General features: G+C 41.2%; 1 protein-coding gene across 17 annotated transcripts in view; it reads right to left on the bottom strand.

Annotated features, from left to right (window-relative positions):
* Window positions 1-27,340, bottom strand: part of MAGI1 (membrane associated guanylate kinase, WW and PDZ domain containing 1) — a 758,591-nt gene that overhangs the window by 90,309 nt on the left and 640,942 nt on the right. For 9 of the 17 annotated variants that reach the window (XM_045289931.1, XM_045289933.1, XM_045289920.1 and 6 more), the window contains exons 6-9: window positions 17,102-17,184; window positions 12,154-12,192; window positions 5,423-5,480; window positions 1,166-1,260 (exon numbers count right to left, since the gene is read on the bottom strand). In XM_045289931.1, coding sequence (XP_045145866.1) covers window positions 1,166-1,260; window positions 5,423-5,480; window positions 12,154-12,192; window positions 17,102-17,184 — 275 coding nt within the window. The remainder of the gene's footprint in view (window positions 1-1,165; window positions 1,261-5,422; window positions 5,481-12,153; window positions 12,193-17,101; window positions 17,185-27,340) is intronic. The other 8 variants (XM_045289932.1, XM_045289935.1, XM_045289921.1 and 5 more) reach the window with 2 other exon arrangements.

The following is a 27,340-nucleotide window of genomic DNA, read 5'->3' as shown; positions in this document are numbered from 1 at the left end:
TGATCATGAAGGGTCGATTGGATCAGGTATCGAGCATCAAAGACTCAGAACAAAAATTCGTATTGATGTGAATGAGGGGGAAGGCAGAGTGAAGACCCAAAGTCCATGTGTAGACAATTGGATACCCCCTCACAGAAGAGACGAACCAGTCAGGGTACAGTGTAGCACCAATGAAACAGAACTTTCCTCAAGTTCTTGAATGCCCTCCCCCCACATGCATGACCCCAATTCTCCTTACAAATCCGGCTACTTCAGAGCATGTACCCAGGTACAAATAAGAGCTAGAAACACAGGGAATCCAGGACGGATAAACCCCTCAGGATCAATAATGAGAGTAGTGATACCAGGAGGGTAAAGGGAAGGTTGGGGAAGAAAAGGGGAACTGATCACAATGATCGACATAAAATCCCCTCCCAGGGGGACGGACAAAAGAAAAGTGGGTGAAGGGAGACAGCAGATGGTACAAGACATGAAAAAAAATTGTAATTTATAAATTATCAAGGGTTCCTGAGGGAGGGAGGATGGGAGAGTGGGGGGAATTAGCTGATATCAAGGGCTCAAGAAGAAAGAAAATGTTTTGAAAATGATGTTGGCAACATATGTACAAATGTGCTCAACACAATGGATGGATGGATGAATTGTGGTAAGAGTTGTCAGAGCCCCCAGTAAAATGATTAAAACAACGACAAAAAAAGATGTATAGCCTCAGAAACTCAACAGGGGCAGTTCTATTGCTCTATAATGTTCGTAGGAGTCAGAACTGACTTGATAACAATAGGCACCTTAAACAGGAAAATAAATCTGTGCTCATTAAAGCCACATTTGCGGTATTTCTTTTGTATTAGCACTGAGAAACTCAGATTTTAAGCAAAAAATAAATAAACATGTTCTTATGTGATTTCAATATTAATTTAAATAAATTTACTATAATTTTTAAAATCCCCACTTTCTGAATTAAAATGGAAATTCGGGTGTCTTTGAACTGAGCCCCCCAATTTAGGTGTTGTGAAACTCCAGGGGGCACTCCCGGAAGCGGAAGCAGTGCATTTCTCCTCTCTGGGCATCCAGGCGCCGCCTCAGGCTGTACCACCTCAAGCCCAGCTCTGGCCACACGGGGGTGTCAGCACCCAGCCCGAGCATTCAGAGCGCTGCGGGGAAAGCCAACCTTCTGGCTGCTGCTGCTGCTGCTGCTGCTCCAACTGCTTCTTCCGTTTGGCTTCCAGAACAGGATTCTCATACTGCGTCTTCCTGTTGATGTGGCTGGGGAGGAAGGCAAATAATATATTCAGTTTGGACACCTTTCATCCCACAAGTGAAATGCCAGCCACGCCAAGTCCTGTGATTAGAAATGAACAACACTGGTGGTCTGAAATGTTTGCCATCTTCTGTCACAATGTGCAGTTAAGGAGAGGAAATAAAAATAATACCTTCCGTATACTGACTGCTCATGGTGCTACCTGTTTGCAGGCATTAGATCTCAAAAGTCCTCAGTAAATGCCACGAGACAGGTCCTATTTCTATTCATATATTATGGATAAGGAAAGTAAATTTTGGAGCAGTTAGGTAATAATTCTTCTAACATATCACAGCTAGCAAGCACTAGAAAGACAAGCATGCTCAGCTTGGTCTGTTTCAAATCCCAGGAATTTAACTGTCAACTTTCTGTAAGTGTGCAAGGTTGCACCTGACGGGAAGTTTTGAATTCATTAAGACATGGGTTACAGGATTATTGAAAAATGAAATTAGTGGAGACTTTAATAGAGATACGACATTGTCTATAACATGATTTTAGAACCATGCAACTTTCCTACAACAGGTTTCACAGTGGCACATGCATTCAGCCATACCATTACATTAACGGGTTCCACTACCATCTGACAGCTGTTTAATCAACAGACCCACAAAACCCAACGAACCAGAACCACTGCCACTGGGTTGATTACAACTCATACCAACCCCATAACATGATTCCAAGGCTGTCAATCTTTACAGGAGAAGACAGCCTCATCTTTCTCCCACAGAGTGTCTCGTGGATTTGAACCATTGTCCCTAAAGTTAGCAATGCTTATTCCACAACACCACCAGGGCTTCCAAATAAATCCACAGAAAAATGAAACACATATACATATAGTAAAACTGGGAAAGCTGGGGCTTATGTAAAGCAGAAAACTGTCAAGAAAGAGAACTCAGTGGATGTTTGTCAGGGAGGACTCTTAAAGGCAGTCCTTGTATTCCGGCTCTCCTAGGTTTCACTGTATTTACGAATGCATATACATTATATGTGTGTACATACACAATGCACCTTATATGTATACCATAACATGTGTTTGCATATATACCAGTAAGACCCAAGAAAGTAGAGACCTGTAAACCTGTAGGGCAGAAACCTATCAGGAAAAGAACACGCCAACCTTTTTTCACGCATAGAGAGTGACAGAAAATTGGTCAGACTTCACCCTGTCAAAGGTGGGCAACTTGTGAGACCCACAAAAACAAATGGGGCAGTCTCATTGAGTTCTGGCTGTCATGGTATCATGGATTTCACTGTATATTTATATACACATATACAGCATACCATACATGTACATACATATGCATGTAAACAAGTTGCAGTAATAAATATATACATATGTGTGTGTATTCCCAAAGAAACCCAGAATTTTTTACCCCCAAAGCTATGTATTTAAGGTTATTATTTTTCATACAAAACCTTCAAAGTACTCTCCATTACACATAATACATCTGTCAAATCTGAGATTCCAATTTTACAAACATTTTTCAAACTTATCTGTTTGGATGGCTGACAGCACCCTCCTTGTTCTTTCTTCACCTCTTCTACTTTTTGAAATCTGTCCTTTCATGTACCACTTCATTCGTGGAAACAAAAAGAAGTTGTACTGAACAAGGTCTGCTGAGTCATGTGCATTTGGCAAGAGAGGCATGCTGTTTTTGGCCAAAAATTGTCTCACTGAGATGGCTGCATTAGCAGGTTAATTGTTGTGGTGGCAAAACCAGTGCCCCATCTGCCACAAATAAGGTCTTTTTTGTCACACACTCTTATGCTATCTTTTCAGAACCTCTAAATAGAAAGCTTGTTAACAGTCTAACCTGGTGTAATGAACTCCAAATGCACTACAAGTCAACATTTTCATCCTTTCAAGAAGTTAATAGACGTTCAGGATGAGGTTTGTCATCAACCGACATTTCACCTTTTTGAAATGAGAAAACCACTGACACACTTGAGTTTTTCCCTTGTAACGCTGTCCTTGTAAGCTGTGTTCAACATCACAACCGTTTCTGTTTTATTTTTCCCAAGCAGGAAACAAAATTTCACAGCTGCACACTGCTCTCTTAAATTGGCCATTACAAAATACAAGGTTCAAGCAAAACTTCTTTTATGAAAAAAATTCACTGTGACCAGAGAGAACCTTCCCAGGTGACGGCGCTGGGTGCACTAACTCAGAACGCAGTTCTTGATGCTCACCCAGTGGAAAAAATGCATACGATAAATGCTCTGCCCAGCAGAGCTTTTTTCTGTTTTGGGAGAGGGGTACCCCCTCATGGAGTAAGATAAGACCTTGCCCAGCCTGCCATGCCACTTCACCTAGCAAAATTGGTATCACTTATTCCTTCCTCCTCCTGATGCACAAAATAGCTGAGAGAGAACTCAAGATATACCCCAAAGAGGCCAGACCCCTCTGAGAAGAGCGATCTGTGGATCATGATGGAAATGTCTCTCGTGGAGGTGAGAGAAATGACTGAGCCTTCCCCGTGGAGGCCCCAGACCACCAATCCTTGCTATGCACAGAGGAAGCAATGTTAGTATTGGCCAAGGATGCCTGCTGTATAGAACTCATTCTTTTTTACAGTAAGATGTGGAGCATTTTATGTGCACTGCATTTTGGTATCACATGTTCACATCAGCCGGGTATGAAGCGAGTGCCTCTTCATTTCTACTGCATGGGTGAGAAGAAGCAGCCCCGTTAGCTTCGTTGTGCCAGGTGTGATTATGGACAAAGAATAATCACGTAGCATCTTTTTCTGTCAAAGGACATTAGTTGTTTCTCATCTTTCTCAGAGGAAATCATATATGGTTTCCAATGTTTCACCTCTTCAGTTTTTCAGGGTTTTTTTCTTGCAACATCACTCTATCAATAGACTGCTGATGCAGTTACCTGCTGTCACATTGGCCCTGGACTGAGGGTGACCTCACACACTATGGGAAGCAAGTCATAGGATCTATAGGGTTTTCTGGGGCTGATTGTCAGAAGTAGATCAACTGGTCTTTCTTCCAGACAGGCTTAGTCTAGAAACTCCCCTTAACCTGTTCAGTATCATAGCAACGTGCAAGTTTCCACTGACGGTTGGGTGTTGGCTGCATGTGAGGTGAACTGGCTGGTGACAAATCAAGTTCTTCCACAGGAAGGTGAGAACTCTCGCCTGGAGTTCTGATGAAACAATGAGCTGCAGGCCATTGCAATGCCAGACAGAGGCACACGGGAAAGAGGGCTTGATGGTGTCAGGCATCAACCACAGGCAAGGGAAGTGTACTCACACCCACTGCTGTTAAGTCGATTCTGACTCACAGGGACCTTCTCATATAGGGTTGCTGAGGCTATAACTCTTTATGGGAGCAGATAGCCTCATCTTTCGGTGTGGCTGGTGGGTTTGAACTGCTGACGTTGCAGTTAGGCAGCTTGTAAGAAGGCATGAAAACTCTTACAACTTCTTAATGTTGATAACAATTCATACATGATTCCAATCTTCCTGATCCTCTTAGAATTGCCAAATGGATAAATAAGTAAATATAAGAAGTTCAGGCTTGCGCAGGGAAAAAGTAGGTCAAATGGGTTTCCTCCTGAAGAGAAACACACCCTACTCGCTTGTTCTAGTGAACTTTGGGTTTTCTCATCCATTCATTTATTCAACTAATACTTTTAAGAAGCTGCCATATACCTTGGTAAAACAGTGGCAAACAAAATAGATGCCAATCTGTCCGTCATGAATTTGCTATCCTCAGAGTTCCTGAATATACATTTTAATATATACTTTTTCCCCATGAAAGAATGAATCTTGTTGCTGTTGTTCTTTGCTGCCATGAAGTTGTAGAGATGGCACACACAGTGGGATGAGCCCTGCCTGGTCCTCTGCTCTCCATCACCACCACACACAGCTTCCACTGGCAGACTGGGGGAGCCTGCATCTGAGGAGCAATGGCCAGGAATCTAACTCGGGTTTCCTACCTGGAATGTGGGACTCTACCCTAGAACCACCAACGCCCCCCACCCATTAAGGTAATACTACATTGCTATTCTTACTGTTATTTAGCATCAATACTTTATGGGGATCATAAACCCTGTACAGCATAGATGTGCATAGTTACAGAGAAATTACAAACATTTGGCTGCTCAGGAGTACTTACTCTACATAGTAGATACCATAGACAGGGTCTTCAATCTTTTCCCAACCAGCTGGCAGTTCTGAAAAACAAAACTATATTTAGAACAAGAAGTGTGGAGTGCCCCTGAGCCTGTGAGTTTCCTAAAACAGAGCTATGTATAAAGACTTGTGAAAAGAAAAGGACGTAGAGCCAAATAGAAATGTGTATACTAACAACAACAACAAAAATGTGTGTTATTTTTATTCAGCCAAATAGCGTTTTCCTCTGTGGAGAGCAATGCTCGATCTATTATTTTATGCAAGAAAGCAAAATGTAGCTCCTGATACCTTCATTCTAAGTCAACTATTAAATTAGGTTTTAATGGAAATTGCGTTAAAATTCACCTTGAAATGCCTCGTTCCTATTTTTAAATATTTATAGTTTCTCATTTTCTTTCTTGCCAACCTTACTAAACAATCAGAAATAAATAACTTGAGGATGGAAAAGAACGTTTCTTTTCATTTTTAATACAACAGTGGTGCTTTGCTCACCATGGAACGGGTCAATTTTGCACCCAACTTCCTCCTGGCTTCTAGTCAATGGGCATGTCTATGTGGTGGTGGACTTGGAAATGCATGGCTCCATCAGGACTCATATCGCCCAGCCCAGCCCCTTGGCCCTAGCAGGCACAGCTTCTGCTCTCACGGCGCCTGGCTTTGCTAGAAGGGCAGTGGGATATGCACATGCCTTTCTAGAAACTCAACCATGCTTCTGTTGGACTTCTATTTTGTAAGGTTTCCTACAATAGGCTAGGAACATATCCAGGTAACAAACAGGGAGTTCTGTTGCAGCAATAATGCAGTAGGTTACTGTAGTTGATTAAAAAAAAAAAAGGATGGGCACCGTGTCATTAAGTAGTCCTTTCTGGCACAGCAGCACCTGTTATTGTTGTTAGATGCCATCCAGTCGGTCTCAACTCATAGTGACCCTACGTGAAACAGAAGGAAACACTGCCCGGTTCTGTGCCAGCCTCACAATTCTTCCAATGTTTGAGCCCATCGGTACAGCCACTGTGCCAGTCCATCTCTTTCTTCTCGCTGTGCCACTTTATAAACAGACACAATGTCCTTCTCCAGGGACATGTCCGAAGTACGTGCAATTTAATGTAAATGTCTCCTTTCTATGACAGGGATCTTCAACAAGGTCATGGACAAATGGAATGGAAAGATCATGGGATTTTTCCATGAACTTTTTGAAGGCTTCTCAGATATGGAATTAAGGCCAACTTGGACTTTGCCATGTTCTAAAATCAATTATTATTCCTAGAAGTAGCCTCTAAGCCCAACTTAACAGAAATGGGACAAACACTTAAAATATAACTTATTTTTTTAAGTTGCTAGATTCTTTTATAAATCAAAGATTCATGTGGTCACCAGGTTCAAATAATGACCATTTCAGCAGCTCACAAGACTCAACAGATGCCACACACAGCTCCAGATTGAAACAGACACACCAACTCACACAAACTAGTTCCTCCAAGTTTGTGTTTTGTTCAAGTTTCATGGTTTTTCCTCTACACGGTCCTTGTTTGCAAACAATGAAAGAGGTTTCCCCCTCTTTTCTGCAATTTAAAAACACAACAAAAAACAAACAAACAAACAAAAACACCTAGAAGGTGGAATTGACTTGAAGGCACACAATAGCATTCTTTGCCTAAAAGTGAGTTGGGCACTGGGACACAGAGAAACTATTTGGATTCTGGGAGACAAGCTACAAGTCCAATTTGCAGAGGTTGATACAACCTGTCCCTTTAATACACTGAGGGCTAGGGACCAAAGCAAGTCAAATGCCTGTAAAAGTTTCCCATTTGAAAGCTGGAAATTATCACTTAAATGAAGTAAACCAGGAAAATATTTCCAACGGTTGTGAAATTGAACATTAAAATGTTGTTGTTGTTCACAGTCCTCTGTGGGTTCAGGCATCTGGGGAAAGAGTGGGTGACTGTGAGGGAGCCACCTCGCATCTAAGAGAACCCAACCTCCTGCTGTCTAACTATTTCCTTGATCATCTCTAGGTGAAACAGGGGCAATATGGAGAGGTGATTTCCTCAATGATTAACTTGAAAAGCTTTTCCTGAAGGACCAGCCTCTGGAGAACAACATCCGCGTGGTCGAGTAGAGGGGACAAGAAAGAGGGGACAAGTATCCTGGAGATGGACGGACCCCGGGGCTGCAACTGTTCGGGCTGAAGCACAGCAGCCATTGTGAGGGTGGGCCAAGATCAGGAAGTGTTTCGTTCTGTGGTACAGACAGCTCGCGATGAGTTGGAATTGACAGGACGGCACACAACACTAGTATTCTTTGCCCAAGAGTGTGTTCGGCACCGGGACACAAAGACACTCAGAGATCACTGTCCAAAGCGACTTTTAAACGACTCAAGGTGAGTGCTCTGTGGTATATGCATGGAGGGTGCACACAAGAAAATTGCCATTGAGCTGTTTTCAGGTATGTAGATCATAAGTTACAATTCTAGAATTGGAAAATGGAACCGGTCAACTGGTATTTCTGAAGACCTTTGTAGATTTTAACATTTCCATCTTCTGCAAGAGATTAGTAAACTCCAAAAAATTTCCAGTTGAAATTTCAAGTTAACGCTCACTTTCAGTGGGAAAGATAGATTCCTTATTTCCAATGTGGTGATTATCTTAATAATAGGAATTAGCCTCCTAATGCTTAAAATAGAAGTAGGTCATCAATTTTAAAAAGATGTTTGTCCTAGAATTTGCCATTTAGTTCTAAAAAAAAAACAAAACCAAAATGGGAGAAAAAACTTAAGCCTAGGAAATAATTAACCCATTGCTGCCAAGTGGATTCCAATTCATAGTGGTTCTGTAGGACAGTGTGGACCGGCCCCATAGGCTTCCCAGACTATCACCTCTACAGAGCTAGACTGATATGTTTTCCTTTTCCTGCAGAGTGGCTAGTGGGTTAACCAGGAGTGACTGCTGTGTTCCCCGGGCTCCGGAGTGTCATTCATTATATGAGCATTTTGTTTACTAAAGTCTCTGAAGTCAACTGAAAAGCCACTTTCCTAATTCTAGGCAATAGACAAAAATATCACTGATATTACTGGTGACCAGAACTCTTTTAGGAGCCCTGGTGGCATAGTGGTTACACACAGGGCTGCTAACCACAAGGTCAGCAGTTCAAGACCACCAGTCGCCCCACTGGAGAAAGTGGAGGCTTTGTGCTCTTATAGAAACACTACATTCTCAGAAACCCACAAGGTTAGTTCTACCGTGCCCTACAGCGTTGCCATGGGTTGGAAACCACCAGATGGCAGTAAGATAAATAAGAATCATTTTGGGGGTTGCCAAGGTCTGGGATTAAGCCTTGGCTCACTTTGTGGCACGGGTTCTCTGAAGCACATCTACCACGTTGATTTTCCTCAAAGGTCAGGTGTGAGTAAAATGAGGATGCTCTAAAACATACGTGCAGCACCCAACACATAGAAGCATTTGCCAGAAATGGCAATGGTTAAAAGGGCAGAAGGCATAAGGCAGATTTATATGGCCTGTATGTTCACTCCTCCTGAAACCCCAAAATCTCAGGCTGTATTATTCTGTCACCACAGAAGCAAAAAGCGAGCAGTCAAGTGTTCTCAATACTTTTCAAAAGAGATTTGTCAGCCCACAGATTTGTGCCAACAGTCACACAACGAGATTAGAGTAGAGCTTGAAGATGGCGGCTTCGTTTCAGTTGGGAGGGGAACTCTGCCCTGCGTTTACCTCTGCTCACTGGTCCCACCGCATCCGCGTTCTGTGATCCCAGAAGGAGGCTGTGCCAGTGCTTCTCGATGCAGGGCAGACCAAAAGGGCAACGCAGAGCTACTGACCCAGCTCAAACAACACAGCTCAGAAATGACAACTCTACGATCAAATGCTCTGTGTCCAACACCCAAGCCAACCACCCACACCTCTCAGAGAGATGATAGAGTGGGTTTTGCTGTCACATCTGGAATTGCCTTGTTCACAGAAAATCTGAAGTTTCTATTGTTTGAAATTAAGACCTTCCTATTAAGAAAATGGCCTACAAGCTTTCCAAGAGAATGTAAGAATGATGCAACGGAAAGATAGTGAGACAGTTTATGGTGCCAGCCTGGCTGATAAACGTAGGTGGGATTGACTGAGGGGCGGAGAGATGGATCGCTTGGTGAGCCTTGCCTTTCTTGTCTCTCGCTCTGTGATCATCGGACCAGTGTGCGGCTGCCTTGCTTGTTCTGTGCCTCAATTTAAAGGCTACACTGCATGTGGGACGCCTAGCCTGTGAACTGTGTTGCTATAAGTTGAGGTCCCTTTAAGACTTCTCTGGAGCTGGGGACTGGCAGTTGGTGACCTGCCTTATGATTAGCTGCTGTGCTGACATAGCCTAGCTCTCTCTACAAATAGAGGAAGATCTGGCATCAGACAGAGACTTGAAGGACTACTAGTCTCTCAACTTTCTCTCATGGATTTGAGTTGCACTAAGCCATTTATAGTGCTTTTTAATTTAACTGTTTATTTCTTGTATTGTATATTTATCTGTATATGATTTAACAGTTCATTCCTCATTATATATCTAATTATCTTTATAAATAAATATATTATCAGGAATTTGGTTTTATCTCTCTAGAGAACCCTGTCTAACACAGATAGTATATTTCTATGGGAGCCACTGGGTATGTGATAGCCATGTGTAGGCAAAACTGAAGGGTCATATCTCTATCCTACTTAGTTAACACATTTGAGATATTTCTATAGCATGGAATAGATTCTTCCTTTCCTGTATTAGAGGGAAAACAGGAGAGCAGGGGAGCCCTGAAATTCCATTAAGAGGGTATGAATTGATAAGTATTAAAACCAGTAATAACAATAACATAGTAGTTACAAGGACGGATATTAAGACACTCATTCAATCTCCCCAAAAGTATCACAGGAACTACTGTTCTGGCTAGCCTCTGTAAATAAAGAAAGCAAAGCTAAGAGAGATCAGATAACTTGCCTAAAGACATAGAACTATTAAGTGGGAAAGACAGGCTTTAAAGCCAGGCAACCTGATACAACCTCAGAGATAACTTCACTCATCCAACCAATGGCTATGGCATTGAGGAGGGATCTGGTGTGGCCTTTAAAACTCATTTGTTTTAGAGTCTCTGGCAGCAAAGGAATGTTTCCCAGTTGACAGTTACAAGGGAAACAATACAGATGCTTTCCCCACCCTTTCAACATTGCCTCTTTCATAAGGCTGCATTCATGAGTAAGTGGCGTCCCTCCACGAGCCACTAACAGGCACAGGGTCACCTGCACACATGATTCACATGTCAAGACTAGTTTAAATGTGCTTGACACAATGGATGAATGTATGGATTGTGATAAGAGATGCACGAACCCCGATAAAAGTATTTAATTTTAAAAAAAGACTAGTTTAAAGTGGTTTAACAAAATGAACACGCCATTCATTGTGTGTTTGGAAAACCAAATGGTGTCTATTTTGATTACTTGCCTAATATCACTGAACTGATATGGATGCTTTCCTAATAAAACCGGTCTCAAATTGAGCTACTGTGTCGGGTAAAACGTAAGTCATTTTTACAAGGACCATAACGACAACTTGTAAAATATCTTTAAAAGCAATCAGTCAATAGTTACTGACCATCGTGCTATCATAGCCTTCAATTATAGTAGGATATGTTGTAAACTTTAAGAAAAAACGAGCTCAATTCTATCATGTTCCGACTCAGTCCATTGTGATTATCTACATAAAAATGAAAACAAGAATCGGAATTAAAATACATTCAGATTTTCAGTTCTTAAGGGAATCTCAAAATAGGCAAAGTCAATAATTTTAGGACCATTCTATTCATAGCGATGATCTCCTATTTAACATAAATACTATGGTCAACCAGCCAAGGCTCTCATCTGAATTCAGCGGAAACTTGCACTTCTCCATCTAGCCCTCAATTTGCATCAGATGGAATGCAAATTAATTTTAATATTGCTCCAAGTTGAACATAAAGCAGCTAATTTATCAGGAAACATAATTCAATATATTCCAACAGGAAAGATAAAAGAGTCTGGCGTTATCTGGTAATGTAAATTACTTCAGAACTGCAATAATTCGAGTAGTCAATACTTGATTTATATTCACACACACGCCCTAAGCAAAATGTCACAAAGCAGCACAGTATCCACTTCTCAAGCCAGTCAAAATAGTGGCAAGGCAACACCTGGAACACATGCCTTCCAAGCACCACCACAGCAAGCATTAGTAACTATTGGAATGACTCTATTATTGCGACTACTACAATAATCCTGCCTTTAATCTTTTGGTTGGTTTTCCTTCGTTATTTGTTGTTGTTGTTTTGGGTATCACCCATCTAGACAAGTGTCAAATACTAGGCACATAGGGAAATTAGGGACAAATAAGGAAAGTTGTAGGGACACCGCAAGCCTGTCCTCAATTCTGATCTAACCCTCATTTGTAAAACCACCTATTATTGTTCATTTGCTCTCTTTTGGGCTCAAGTCACGCACACTTCTTGGGAGATACAATTCATTACAATTCTGCGTGCTGCCTGCTGTCGGACACCTGGGTCTTAAGGTTGACCTTTCGTAAACGGGCTGGAATGACGAGCATAATTGGAGAAGCGCAAACTAAGGAGAAAGAGGGAGTAAGCAATTCACTGAAGACAAATCCATGCAGAGCAAGTCATGCGGCAGCAGCTGGGAGGTTTACCTAGTTCACTGTCCAGCTCCTCGGTGTGTACCCCTTCTTCTCCAAAGGAAGAGCAGGAATGAGACAGAAAAGAGAGAGACATTCAGACACCCGCACCAAGGAAGAAATTCCCCACAGACACAAAGCAGCAAACACATCACTTTCATTTGTCCTTACCTGCATTGTGGCTTAGTTCACTGCCATGGTTAGTAAATTTGTGACCTCAGTGTAAATCACAACATGGTAAGAGCTAGTATTGGCAAAATAATTATAGGGCTCATTTCCTTGCATATCAAAAGAAGGTTTGATTGGTGGTAAAAGATGACAAATACCTTTGTGGTTTCAAGATTCTTAAGTGGGAAGTCATTTATGATAAACCTATTTCAAGCAAACAGAGCTCTTAAGCTTCTCAATATTAGTTCTTTTACCTTCTTCAATAATCCTCTAATCAGTGAGGCAATTATACTCACAATTAAAGCATTATTTAATGTAGAACTGATTCTGCTGCCTGAAGAATGGAACCAAAACAACAACAACAACAACAACAAACCCATTGCCTTCAAGTCGATGTTGACTCACAGTGAACTGATAGGGCAGGGTAGAGCTGCCCTGTAGGTCTGAAACCTTCATTTTTCTCCCATAGTGCAGCTGGTAGTTTCAAACTGCTGACCTTTTAGCTAGCAGCCTAATGTGTAACCCACTACACTCCAGCAAGGGAGGTTAAATTGAAATGTGCGCCATTAAAGGAAGGCACTTCGATGTATTTCAAAAGGAGCTAGACAATAAAAAGTAAATGTCCAGAAAATAATGATGGCAACATATGTACAAACATGCTTGATACAATTGAGGAAGGAATTGTTATAAGAGCTGTAAAGAGCCCCCAATCAAATGATCTTTTAATAAGAACAAATGAAAACAAAAGGATACTAGAAAGATGAACTTATGTCCTGGTGATGTTTATCAAGGTCATGGGTGAATTCCAACAAGGACTGCCCTGAAGGCGCAGCGGGAGGCAGAACTGACTGATTCTGTATTGGTTTTCTACCCCCGTGAAGAGTTATAGTCTGGGAAGCAAATAGGGGCAGGTCTATCATGTCCTATAGGGTTGTCATGAGTCAGAATTGACTTGAATGGAAGTGGGTTTCATTTTGGCATTCGACTTTTAAATGAAACAGCTCAAAAGTATTTGAATGAGAATATTATCAATGACTTTGGTGAGCAAGCCAAGTCAATATCCTTTCCATTTTCAGCTTCTTTCCACTGTCAGTAAGATATTAAATTATCCCTTCAAAGAGAATACTGGACAGGACACAATAAATACAAAAAAGCTTCTCCCAACTACAGAGCAAGTCACTGTCACATAAACTCCACAATCTCAAGGATTAGGACTATTTTTCGCTATTGCTGAATATCCAGTGCTCACTGCTTTGCCTGAGACTTGATTAGTATTCGCTGAACTTTTAGCAAATGAATGAATCCATCAATCTTTGCCTTTGGTAACCAAAATGGCCACATATACACACCCTTTAAATTCTTGAGTTAAATAGTATCCAATTGCAAATAGTAAGTTTTGAAATGAGCCCTGCTTCTTATCAAAGAAATCTGACTTGCATATAATTTTTCATGAAGTGGCCCATTAGACTTTTACTTAATAACATTTTGGGAGTTTTTTTCTTCTATATACATATATATATATATATTTAATTGAGATCTGCTATGTACCAATCACTGTGATCCGTACAGATTGAAAAATGGGCAAGATCAGATGGAGAAGGTCCAAAACTCACATAAATAACCCTAAATAAACTGTGAATCATTCGCTAGATTATAACATATAGTAAAATGATCTAGCCATATCTAAAGGCAAGGAAGGGGGAAACGTCCCTGATTTATCATATTCTGAAGGAGATATACAACATATCCAAAAGTTTTTTGGAGGGAACTGATTAAAATGGCAGAGCTTCCTGTCCACCGGTCTTCACTGAGGCATCTGAAGCGCTGAGAACATACTCGATACAAAGAAGGCATCGGGCCACTAACTGGGAAAGAGAAGAGTGTTCTCGGCAGGAACGACTCATCTCAGGGAAGATGGGTGGGGGTGTAGAGCCCAGTGAGAGTGGGGGAAAGAGGCCAGACCACACAGGGCTTAGAGGCAACTGAAAGACTTGGCACTCAGGCTGAGCAGACCAGAGATCCGTGGGATTTATGGGGGTGACCAGGGCTCATAGAATCCCATTTACATTTCAAAACCATTGCTTGGTATCAGTGTTAAAAAAAAAAATGAGAGTGGGCAAAAGTCCAAAGGAGGGATGAGTGTGATCTGGACTCGCCTGGTAAACATCATGAGAAAAAAGTGGACTGGTTCCACTTTTAGGAGGTAAAATGGTTCCCTATTTAGGAGGTAAAATGAATTTGGTTCTTGATGGTTAGGAATGGGTATGAAGACAGGTGACAGATCAAAGGGGACCCTTAAAAACTCAACTCAGTGCTATCGAGTAGATTTAGACTCAGAGTGACCCTATAGGGCAAGGTAGAACTGTCCCTGCACTTTCCAAGATTGTAACTCTTTACTGGAGTAGAAAGCCTCACCTTTCTCTCAAGGAGCAGCTGGGGGCTTTGAACTGTTGACTTTGTGATTATCAGTTTAACATTTACCACTACATCACTACGGCTCATCAGACTCCTTCAGTAAATATGAATTTAGTGTCAACTGGGAACATGAAAAAGGGAACACTTGGAGATAAATCGGTTTTGAGGAGGAAAGAATCATTAATTTGCTTTTAATCAGATTGAATTTGAAGTGTCTTTGAGACAACACAACAGACTAAAATATTGGCTTGGAGATTGCAGGCAAGATTAAAGGCCTTTAATCAGAACAGATATGTAATAACGACAAAACGAGTTCTACACTGAAAACCCAAATCTCAAACTGGTTCTTCATTTTTCAAATAGGAAATAGAAAGTAGAAAGCCGTTATAATAATGAGTATGATGGCCGCATGATTACATTTCAGGTGTCTATTGGTCTACAGAGAATACACAGAAACACAAGAACAATATTGTGACCAATAACACTATTCGATATTTTACCATGGTATAAAAATGACAGAAGAAAGCTTTGTTTAATTTCACAGGGAAAGCAGGCATGTGAACTGATCCTGTCATAGAGGGGTGCAGACTGGCTTGATAGTGAGACTGCTTATATTCCAAGAGACATGCACATGTGATTTCTCAGAGAAACAGAACATGTAAGTCCTCGTGTTAGAGAGACAACTACAAAACTGACTGCGATTGGCATTCCTCTTCTCACAGAATACATACTTATTCTAGTGGAATAACATGAGCAGAAATGCCAAGAATTCTAAGCGCTAAAAATTACTGGATTTCATAAGAAAAACCTCAAGTGATTCCACACAAGGTTTTTAAATTCCACTCACAGTTTTTCTCAGTAAAAGCTACTGTAGTTTTCGATCATCTACACAATTACATTAATAGGCATTTCCGTGCCTTCTCAGTGTAAGTAGAATGAATACTGACATTGAAGACCTTAAGTTATTAAGAGAACCTAAATTGTCTTTAAAAATCACCAGGCACCAAATAGATTACATTCTGTTCTGTGAATTTTAGAGTTTATTGTATTTTATGTATGTTCTGATCTTTTTGAAATTGGCCATTTTCATGCTATATACTAAAGATTATTTTAATAGCCAGAACAGTCTACTAGCCCCACATAATTCAAAATAAGAGTGCTGACCATATCTGTTCTTCAGAATTAGGACCAAAACAGCCCAATGACACATGTTTCTGTTATCCCTTCCACCTCAGCAGGCTTTGTGTTGCCACTTGCAGCCAATCTGCTAATGGAACGCTGCAATTCTATACTCATTGACTGTAGCTCACAGCCATGCATCGCAGAAGGGTCTTGGAGCACAAAGTCTCAATAGCATCATGCTTTTAAAATACTAGCATGCATTTTGAAATAAAACTCAAGTTTATATATGCAATAATTCTGTACCATGGTACACATTATTAATAAAGTTATCTATCTTGTAGTAAAATATGTATACAATAATTATACTACTAATTCAAATGCCAGAATTGAAAAATTAGTGGGAAAGCAAACCATTTCCCTTCTAATTCATCTCTGTAAAACAGTACTTTCTGTGGAACGTGGATAGATTAAGGTGTACCGAAAAGGAACACAGTTTGTCTTTGGGTTTTTTCCCACTTTGGAGAAGTAGTTAGAAATTTTAATTTCTTGACATAAACTTTCGCAACAGTAACCCTTACAGTCCGTTCCGGGTGGAGCTGTGGATCACATGGCAGCTGTTTGGAAAGGCATTTGGAGAGAAGTGCGCAGTAGCTGTCAGGCGCCCCTGAGTCCGTCTGGATTCACAGGGCCCGAGCGACAAGCAGAATGGCCCCGTGGGGACTGCTCGTGGTGATCTTGCAAAGCAGATCTTCCCGTGCTTCTCTCATCGAGCAGCTGGGCGGGTTTAGATTGCTTCTTAGAGATTTAGGGTGTTCTCTGAATTATATAGATTCCCAAACCAAACAAGTCAAGATCTACCTCATACTGGAAAAATCTTAAGAATTAAGAAATATGCAGAGGTCAAGAAAAGTGCTTTGATATTTTCCCCCTTAAGAATTATATAACATAGGATCAAGGGTCAATAGATTAAGAGGCCAGAGAATTTCGGTTTCCTTAAGGAACTTTCAGCATCTTCTCCAAATTCCCCATCTCAACAGTTGCTGGCTGTGCAAAGGTCTGTTTTGATGGAGATATTTATTGGCCTCTGCCTTGCTGTTTCGAGGAGCTGTTCTGTTGACAATTCTTCAGATGTCGCTGTATCTGCAACACACTCACTCTTGGATTTCAACTTCCAGAAACCTTAAAACCTGGCAACGCTCTCCTCATACTCGAGAACTGGCCCCTCCTTGAGTAACCCAATACCTTCCTTGGTCCTTACCATCGTCTTCACACTCTTCCAGAGGCTTCTGCTGCTTGCTCAGGCACCGAGGGTCTAGCCAAGATGTTGTTTTAGTGTTATGGCTGCAAATTAGAAACAGAAACGAGAAATTTGTTGCTATAGGAGAAAAAAATAACCGCAGCACACACAAACAACAAGCTCAAAGTCAGAAGAACGCGCTCATACGTTTGCTCCTCAACAAAAGTTCTTGTGTTTTCCCAAAGCAGACAGACACAGAGCAGAGCTCAGAGCCCAGGCCTGGACTTATGAAAGGACTCGTGAACGATCTTAACTCGGATCTTTACTTATCTAATATAGTCAGCTCATTTCTATCAGCTCTAAATGTAACACCACTTTTATTTTTGCACAGTGAGCGCAAAGTTAGGCCCCTTATCTACATCGTGGAGAACAAAAATTTGCTGAGGAGTAAACTTCAATTTATTTTATATTTGCCAATGACTTCTATCGGGATGCTGGAATTCACAGGTGTCTGCTAGTTCACTCGCTGTGTTATCTAAGACTTCTGAAGACAGTGTGAAACTACCGCAATTCACCCAAGTGGTTCAGAGCTCCTAATACATGTCATTACTCACAGCATCCTAAATGATGCCTTAGACATAGTATGGGCAACCCAAAATTACCTATGATAAATTGGCCCTGGCCCAAAAAATGCTTGGAGAAGCTCACTGTGTCATCTAACGGCTTTCTGAAGGGTACAGTCTACCTCCAGACTAAATATTGCAGCAGACACTTGGGTCGTTGAAGGCTTGAGAGTAGGCAGAAACATTACCCAGCACATTGACCTTCAGTCATGTTACAAAGGTTGAGAGAAGGATGGGAAGAATGCGGCTTCTGTGCTTCCACAGCAGATCAAGACTCTGGAGCAAAGTTTTGTCTGAGTCCCCAGAGGGCTTTGTGCAAGCCAAGTCAGTAGGGCAAGAAACTACAAGTCAAGTGATTTTGGTGAAATACCAAAACAAAAACCAAGAAATTTGCTAGGGAAAAAATTTATTTTCTTTTATTTTGTTTTTCCTCTTTTAAAGTTTCAGTAGTTATTGTTAGTTGCCATGAAGTCCAAATTAACTCAGGGTATCTCCATGTGGCCAATCTATGCATGGAGAAAACCCTTTTCCATAGGGATATCCAAGCTGTGATCTTTCAGAAACAGATTGTCCTGGCTTTCTTCAGAGGCACTTCTGGGTGTGTTTGAACTGCCAACCTTTCAGTCAGCCAAGGGCTTAACCATTTGCACACTATAGGGACTCTTGAAGTTTAGGCATAACATATACATATATATGCACACACATATATTAACACTCTAAGAATATTCTATGTGAAAATCTTATTGTCAACAAAAAGTAGCCTAAATGAAAAAGACAGTATGGGCAAATGTATATACTTGTCATCTCAATTGTGTAGAAGGAAACAAAACAAAATGGAGATACAGTAACAACCACCCCTATTGTTATCTATTGGTGAATGTAGATTGTGTAGGCACTCCTACAAAGGTTGCTTTACTATTTTTTGTCTCTAAATTCCACTTCTTAAAATCCTTACAGTAATCTATAAGAAATTTATTAGTATTAAAATTATTAGTTCATTTGACAGATGATAAAACTGAGGGTCAAGAAATCTGTCCAAGAACCCTCCTGCTGGTAATCTAGAGAACTTGTTACTAGGACCTATATGATGATCTCTAGGAGGATTATGCATAATTTAAAAGAAAAAATTTTCTGTTAAATTCAATTGTAGATACACATTCAGTTATAACAAAGAGTAAACATCCACATGCCCTTTACCCAGGTTCCAGGAATATGGGTACCCATGAATCTATCCAGACTGATTAAGACCGTACAGGACAGAGTACAACTGCCCCATAGGATTTCCAAGGCTGTGATCTTGGTGGAATTGTTGGGTACGCTTTCCACTGCTAACTGGAAGGTCAACAGTTCAAAGCTACCAGCCTTCTCCTCAATAGAGAAATGAGGTGATGTGCTTTTGGAAAGAGTTAGAGCTTTGGGAAACCAGATATCGAGTTGCTATGAGCCAAAAATGACTCCACGGCAGAGGATTTTGTTGTTTTTTAATTTTTATGAAAATAGACTCACATCTTTCTCCAGAACAGTCACTAGTGGGTTCAAGTTGCTTACCTCTGGTTCACAGCTGAGTAAGTAACCACTGACCCACAAGAACGCCTTCCACTAACAGTAACATAAAACTGCAGTACGGTCTCTCAATAAGGAGAGTGATACAGTCAAGGTACAGAGCAATTCCTTTACTGCAAAGATCTCCTGTGTTGCAGGTTCATACTGGACACCCTGTCCTTCCTAAGCTAGTCCCCGAGCTCTTGCTTCAGGTCATGGGAACCATTAATCTTTCTTCTTCTAATTCTGTCATTTTACAGTATGTAACCTTTAGGGATTGTTCCTGTTCATATAGCATCATTCTCTGAAGATTCATCCCAGTTGCTGTGTAACAATGATTATTATTTTTATTGATAAGGAGTATCCATCATGTGTATTCTTCAAGGATTATCTGTGCCGTCTCCAATTTGGGAGCTATTATGAATACGTCTGTTATGACATTCATGTACAAATCTTTTTGGTCAACCTAAACCTTCGTTTCTCTGAGATAACTAATCAAATGTGCAAATATCAGGTTGCGTGACATCTGCATGTTTAGCTGTTTGTTCTAATATTTGCCATTGAAACCATGTTCAGCTTTTTAAGAACTAGCCAGGCTGTTTTTAAAAATGATCTATCATTTTCCATTTCAATAATAATATAAAAGTGATTTGGTTTCACTACATCCTTACCATTAGCTAGCGTTGCCACAACTTTGAGCCATTCTAATAGGTGCGCAGTGGCATTTCATTTTGATCTGAGTTGGCATCTCTCAAAGGGCCAATGAAAGGAGCCCCAGTGGTACTGTCAGGTAAACACTGGACCACTAACTACAAGATCAGCAGTGCAAACCCACAGGCTGCTCTGCAGGAGAAAGATGAAGCTATCTGGTCCGAAAAAGATTTACAGTCTCAGAAACCCTCTAGGGTCACCTCCATGGAAGTGTGTTTGGCTTTGGGAATGGTTAGTGATATTAGACATGTTTTTAAACATCTGAGACAAAGGTCTACCTCAGTCCTTGATCCACTCTCCACAAGATTAGGAGATGGGGCAAGTCAAGACGTTCTGACTACAAACAAGAAATTTGTTTGAATTGAAAAAAAAATGTCGAAGAAGCCTAAAGCTGCTTGCAGGGATTAAATCTCCAGTGAGTTCTCTCGGACTATAGTCCGAGTATGTGAACAGCTGTGGTATCCAAGAGAGCAATGGTAGGTGTAGTTCGCTTACGTGTAATACTTGATCATTTGATCTCCCTGTTGACTTGAGTAAGCACTGGACTACTAACTGCAAAGTTAGCAGCTTGATCATTTCACCTCCCGTTTGACTTATTTTAAAGTTATTTCAATTTTTAATAGTTTCTTCATTATTTTCCAGTGAGGTTTTTCTCTGTTTTGCTGCATTATTGTTCCTTGGTCTGTGTGTGTGCGCACTTGCTTTCTTGTTCCTGCTTGTGTTTTGTATGACTTTCTGTACTCAGGCTAGATAAATCTATAGAGACAGGAACTGGATTAATACTTGCCTAGGGGCATGGCTGGGGAGGTTATGGCGAAAGGGGGGAAGTAACAACAGTGAGAACGAGAAGAAAATGTCCTGAAATTGATTGTGGTGACAACTGCACAACTCTTCTTGATATGATTAAAAATTAAATTGTATGATATATGACGTACATGCCAATGAAGCGATTTTTCAGACTGTTGGAGGTGGAACGCAGCATTCACTGCTCGGGATACATTTTAGTTGCCATCTGTGTGTCCTCTTTAGTAAACCGTTCATGTCTTTGGCTCATTTAAGAAAATGGAACGGCTTGCTCTATAAGCTCTCCTCATTCCCAGCCCCACCCCAGCCCCCAATCAATGTTCTCTCTGTAGTTCAGATGGGGTCATCTCTATGATCTAGCTTCAGGTTCATGGACTCTTTTCTCTCTCCCCTCTATTTTGCTGTTGAACCCTTCCACGGAGATACTCACCTCAATTAGTGCATTTCTCAGTTTAGGATTTTCTATCTGGTTCTCTTTTTGTATCTTCCATTTCTTTGTTGCAACGTTCTGTATATCCTCAAGTTTTCTACTGTTCATTTGTTTCAAACCTGCTTGCATTTGCTCATTGAGCATTGCTACGATGGCTCCTGGACACCATCTGAACATTCTTACATCTTGTCATCCTGATTAGCATCTATTGTTTTTTTGTTTGTTTGTTTTTCATTCACTTTGGAACTTTCCTGGTTCTTGCTTTGAAGTTATGGGAATCCCGAGCATATCTGAACATTTCATGTTCTCTGTCTTCCTCTGGTATGGTTGTGGCAGGGTAAAAGGAAATGCCACTTTATTCCTGCCGGGTGGGGGTCAAAGGTCAGGTTCCTCCCTAAGCCTTTATAGACATCCATGGAAGGAAGGAGCTCCTGGTAATTGCTAGACCTGGGAGGGGGGGTGTCCCCAGGAGGCTTTCATGGATTGCACCTTGACTATCAGTGGCATGAGTGTCTCATCACCTTTCCCCAGAAACCACCACTGTGAGGTGATGAATGTCCTGATCTCCTTTAAATTTCCTCTGACACCAGGCCAGTGAGAGAGGGTAAGGGGCTGGAAACTTTCAAAGAAAGTTCTTCACTATTCTGCACAGTTCCTACGGGAACAGGGGTGGGGAAGCAGTGTCTGTAAGCATTTGGCAATAGTGAAAGGTCTAGCCCCTTAGGATTTGTCTGCTGTCAGACAAATGGGAGGGGGGCTTGGTGGCCTAGTAATTGTCAGGTGAACGTCTGGACTCCTCATTTCACTTTTCCTGGCATTGGTAGGATTGGAGGCACAGTATTTTTGGTGTTATCTGGCTATAATAGAGCAGTCATTGCCTCAAAGTTGTCTGTCTTATTGGCTTGCCTTTTATTGGTCCTTCAGCTGGAGGGCGCAGGCTTTGGTTGAGGCCTGTTTGTATTGTTAGTTCCCACTGATGTTTCCAGGTTGCAGCCTTCTTTAGCACCCAGCCTGGTTAATTCTGAAAATGCAAACTCACTAGCATCGAGTCCATGCTGACTCATCGTGATCCCATAGGACAGGGTAGAACTGCTCCTGTGGGTTTCCAAGACTGTCACTCTTTACACTCTTTATACTAGCCCATTAAGTGGCTAGTGGTTTCAAACTGCTGACCTTGTAGATTGGAGCCCAACTTGTAACCCACTAGGCCACCAGAGCTCAGGGGAGGTAAAAAGAGAACCCACAGAACTCATCATCATGTAAGTCTTTAACACTAGGTCCAGAACAAATCAGCCCTGGGCTCCTATACCATTAATATGATGTCTTCCCGTGTTTCTTTTCAATATAATGTTTTTTCTCTCCAGCATTTCTGAGATTTCTCACAAAGTATAATATTAAAGTTGATACATGTTTGTGTGTGTGAATAAAATAAGATATCCGAGGAATCTGTTTCCATGGAAACTTAATTTGTTACTCAATGTAAGAAACTCTAAGACAATGTTTTTTACAAAATAAAGTTAATACTTATTAACCAAGAATATAATTTATTCTAGAATATAGGTGGTGTTTATCTAATCACTTAGCATTTATGGAATTTTACAGATGTAGTCCAAATTCCACAGCTGTCAAAATCTGCTTAGTTTTGTCTAATTATCTACCAAACTTTAGGCCAGCAACATAGTGGCCTGCCGTCGGCTGAGTTTTCCGAGTGGGCATCTCACTAAGTCTACTGTAAACTTGCCTCCGCCTTATTCTCTTTTCAAGTGTCATCAAATTCGTCCTTAGCGATGCCATTACTACATTCTCCTTTAAGAACTGGAGGTCTACACAGTATTCTGTATCAAGAAGACCTTGCGCCCCTTTCTCAGTGTGCATCGTTCTCACGACTGCACATAATTTCAAAAGACAACTTATTTGAAAAGATAAGCACACCTCCTGAGCGATCACCACCATCTAAAAAACAAGGGTGAAACGCCTCTGCAGTAGACAAAGATGCTGAAGCTGAAGGTGATTACAACAGAGATCACTAATTAGCACTGATCTCAGTGATTTACAGTCATGATCACGCCTAATTCTCCGGCCTATCTGACAAAGTTGGAATAATTCATAACATGTCATTCTGCTTTTACAGACAGGGAAATTGAGAGGCACAGAGGTAAGCTCAGTTCCCAAGATGACACAACCAGCAGGTCGTGGCAAAGGCAATGCCTTCCACGGTTGCCTTTCATCAGCTTTTGTTTGCTGGTTAACATGAAGGTGGAAAGGGACTGCCCCTTCCTCCTGGGCTGGAAACAATCACAGGAGCTCTATGCTGCCGTCTCACTCTTCCTAAGTAGGTTCTCAAAGACAGTGTGCTAAGACCCCGATCTTCCCCCTCACGACCATGTCTTCAGGAAGCATGCATTTTTAAACCCCTCCCCCCTTTTCATTACAAAATACATGCTCTGTATAAAACTTCAACGTAAAAGGAAATGTATAATATGGATATAAAGTGCTTACTCAGCTTATTGCCCAATTGTTCAGATACACTTCCAGATTTGTTTGCTTGTTTTCTGTATGCAGAACTGTACGCACATAGATACAGAATCCACGGTGCACATGTAATACACACAGCACATGTGTGAACATGGTAGTTGGGTGTCACTGGCTCACAGTGACCTTGCCGATGACAGAATGAATGATTTCCTGGTGCTGTGCCTGCCTCATCATTGTGCTGTTTGAGCCCAGTATTGTGCTCACTGGGTTGCTTCATCTCATATCATTGAGAGTCTTCCTCTTTTGTTTCCTGACCCTCTACCACGCTTGATGTCTTTCTCTCCCAATCAGTTCCTCCCAATGATATGTATTATGGAAGTAAGATAGGCCCTTCCTCTCCTGGCCTTTAAGACACAGTCTAGCTGTATTTCCTCCAAGATTTGTTGATGTTCCTAGTAATCCAAGATATGCTCCCAGCTCTTTGCTAAGATCAGGACTTGAAGGCATCCATCCTCCGGTGGTCTTCTGTTTTCATAGTCCAACTTTTACACGTACTATGAGGAGATTAAAAGTATCTGGGCTTGGAGCAGGCGCACCTTATTCGTGAAAGTGACATTTTTGTTTTTCAACACATTAAAGGTGTCTTTCTCAGCAAATGTGTCCAGGACATGATGCCATTTGATTTGTTGACTGCTGCTCTTCTGGGTACTAATTGCTAACCCCAGCAGAGTGAAATCATGAATAACTTCAATGTCTTCCTTCATTTCCCATGATGCTTTTTGACTGGTTCACTTCAAGGATGTCAGTCTTCTTTTCATTCTTGTGTAATTCATACAACAGGCTCTCTTTCACCTTCCTTGTGAAGTACTTAAGGTCATCTTCACAGATGTATGGCGTGTGTGTGTGTGTGTGTGTGTGTGTGTGTGTGTGTAAAACACACATGAGGGGGCTTCATTAAGTTTATGGAAAAATAAAGTGAAAAGGAAATGCATTGGGGCCAGCCCCAATCCCACATACGTAGGGCCCCCAACCCCCAGAAAAATGCACTTCAGAGGACCGAAATGAAGCTGCTGCTCAAGGAGAGGGACGCAAATGAAGAAGGAAGGAGAGAGAGTGGAGCACATCCTGGCCCACCAAGCCCTGAGGATGATATTCCACCTCAGAGCAGCCAATGCACAGAGAGGACCACAGGACCGGCCTCACCATAAGACACGACGTCTCTCACTGACCCATACAGCTATGGGGTACAATGCTATTGACTCAGTGTGGGAATTGTGCCCAGTCTGACCCCACCACACCGAGGCAAAACACTAAGGGTGTGCAACAGAGTAGCAGGGGGAGCAAAGCAACAAAGTCCCCCAGAAATACCCAAAATAGACTTTGGGGCCAAGGTGTGGCATCCCGTCAGACTTGACTGGAAAACACTCCTAAAGGTCAACAGACAGACCTGGAACTATTTTATAGGCTTTTCTTTTTTTGCTGTTGGTTTTTGTTGTTGTTATTGCTGTTTTGGTTTTTGTTTTCTTTTGTTATGTTTTGCTTTGTCTTGTTTTTATGCTCATAATTGTTGCTGCATATCTATCTAGATAAGATAAGCAGGATAAATAATCCACAGGAGAAAACAACATGACTGACAGCTCTAGGGGGACATGGGAGAGGAGGAGGTGGGGGGAAAGGAAGGGGGATGCCAACAACCACAGGGACAAGGGAACAACAAGTGATCTAAAATCAATGGTGAGGAGGGCATAGGATGCCTGGGAGAGCTTGATCAAGGACAATGTAGCCGAGAGGAATTACTGAAACCAGAATGAAGGTTAAACATGATAGTGGGACAAGAGGAAAGTAAAAGGAAATAGAGGAAAGAACTAGGAGGCAAAGAACATTTATGGAGGTCCAAATACAGGTATGTACATATGTAAATAAATTTATATATAGCGATAGGGAAACAGATCTATGTACATATATTTCTTTGTTAAACAGTAAGGCAGCAGATATACATTGGGCCTCTACTCAAGTACTCAATGCAAGAATATTTCATTCTAATAATCTGGCACTCTGTGATGTTCACCTTTCCCAAAACAATCGTTGAAGACAAAATGTGTGTATAAGCAAATGTGGTGAAGAAAGCTGGTGGTGCCCGGCTATCAAAAGATATAGGGTCTGGGGTCTTAAAGGCTTGAAGATAAACAAGCAGCCATCTAGCTCAGAAGCAACAAAGCCCACATGGAAAAAGCACACCAGCCTGTGTAATCATGAGGTATTGAAGGAATCAAGTATCAGGCATCAAAAACCCAGAACAAAAAAGCTTATCGATGTGAATGAGGGGGAGGGCAGAATGGAAACCCAAAGCCCACCTGGAGACATTTGGACATTGTCTACAGAAGGAAGTGATGAGCCAGGCGGAATGCAGTATAGCACCGACGAAACACACAACTTTCCTCTCGTTCTTTAATGCTTCCTCTCCACCCTTCCCCACTGTCATGACCCCAATTCTACTTTAAAAATCCTGTTAGATCAGAGCATGTATACTGGTTCAGACAAGGGCTCAAAACACAGGGAATCCATGACAGATAAACCCCTCAGGACCAAGAATGAGAGTAGTGATACCAGGATCGACATATAACCCCCTCCCAGGGGGACGGACAACAGAAAATTGGGTGAAGGGAGACAGTGGTCAGTGTAAGACATGAAAAATAATATGATAATAATTTGTAAATTACCAAGGGATCATGAGGGAGGAAGGGTGGGGGAGTGGGGAGGGGCTGAAACCAAAGGCTCAAGTAGAAAGAAAATGTTTTGAGAATGGTGATTGCAACATATGTGCAAATGTGCTTGACACACTGGATGGAAGTATGGATTGTGATAAGAGCTCAAAGAGCCCCCCAAAAAATGATCCAAAAAAAAAGGCAGTGCATTTTTTCCAGAAACCTGTGAAGCCCCCTTACATTTCACAAAATTGAGATATTACTTAAATTGTTCTGTAGTGATCTCCCCTTTCTATGTTGTTCACATAACAGTATATTGTCAACTTTAATTTCTATTGGTACTAGATTTACCTAGACTTTCTCGCCCTCGCTCTTAAATCCTCATTTGCCAAGCTCTTTTCCTTTTGTGGTGTACATGTGCAAAAGATAATTGTGATTCAATAATGGATAATAGGACAAAAGTATAGTATTCTAAAAACTGACCATTGTTGATTAGGAAGACCGTATATCTTAGACTTTTCAGATTGGTTTCAGTGATGTCAATTCTTTCCTTTTTCAGTATGGGCTTTTAATTAAATGTTCAGGCATAAAGAGTTCAAGCTTCATAATTGTGAAAGCTGTTTCACATGTGCATGTTCTCACACTTCAATTCATATGTCTTCCACTATGTACAAAATGTATCTTAAAAAGAATCAAAGACCTAAATGTAAAATAAAAAATTGCCAAAAGAAAACATGACCGAAAATCCTTTATGACTTTGGTTGATTTAGGCAAATTCCTTACCTCCTACACCAAATCACAATCATTATACATTCACAAATTAATAAATTAGACTTTATCAAAATTAAGTTTCTGCTGTTCAAATGACACAATGAAGACAATGAAAAGAAAAGCCAGACTTGGTGAGAAATGCAAATTACATTCAGGCTTCAAAAAGTTTGTGGGAAACTTGCATCATCTTTTAACTTAA

The sequence above is a fragment of the Echinops telfairi genome, unplaced genomic scaffold, assembly GCF_000313985.2.
Source record: "Echinops telfairi isolate 266 unplaced genomic scaffold, ASM31398v2 ScPeMD7_31;HRSCAF=116, whole genome shotgun sequence".
In the NCBI taxonomy this organism is placed as follows: domain Eukaryota; kingdom Metazoa; phylum Chordata; class Mammalia; order Afrosoricida; family Tenrecidae; genus Echinops; species Echinops telfairi.
Note: the sequence above shows the minus strand (reverse complement) of the source record. Positions and strands in the feature narration are given on the sequence as shown.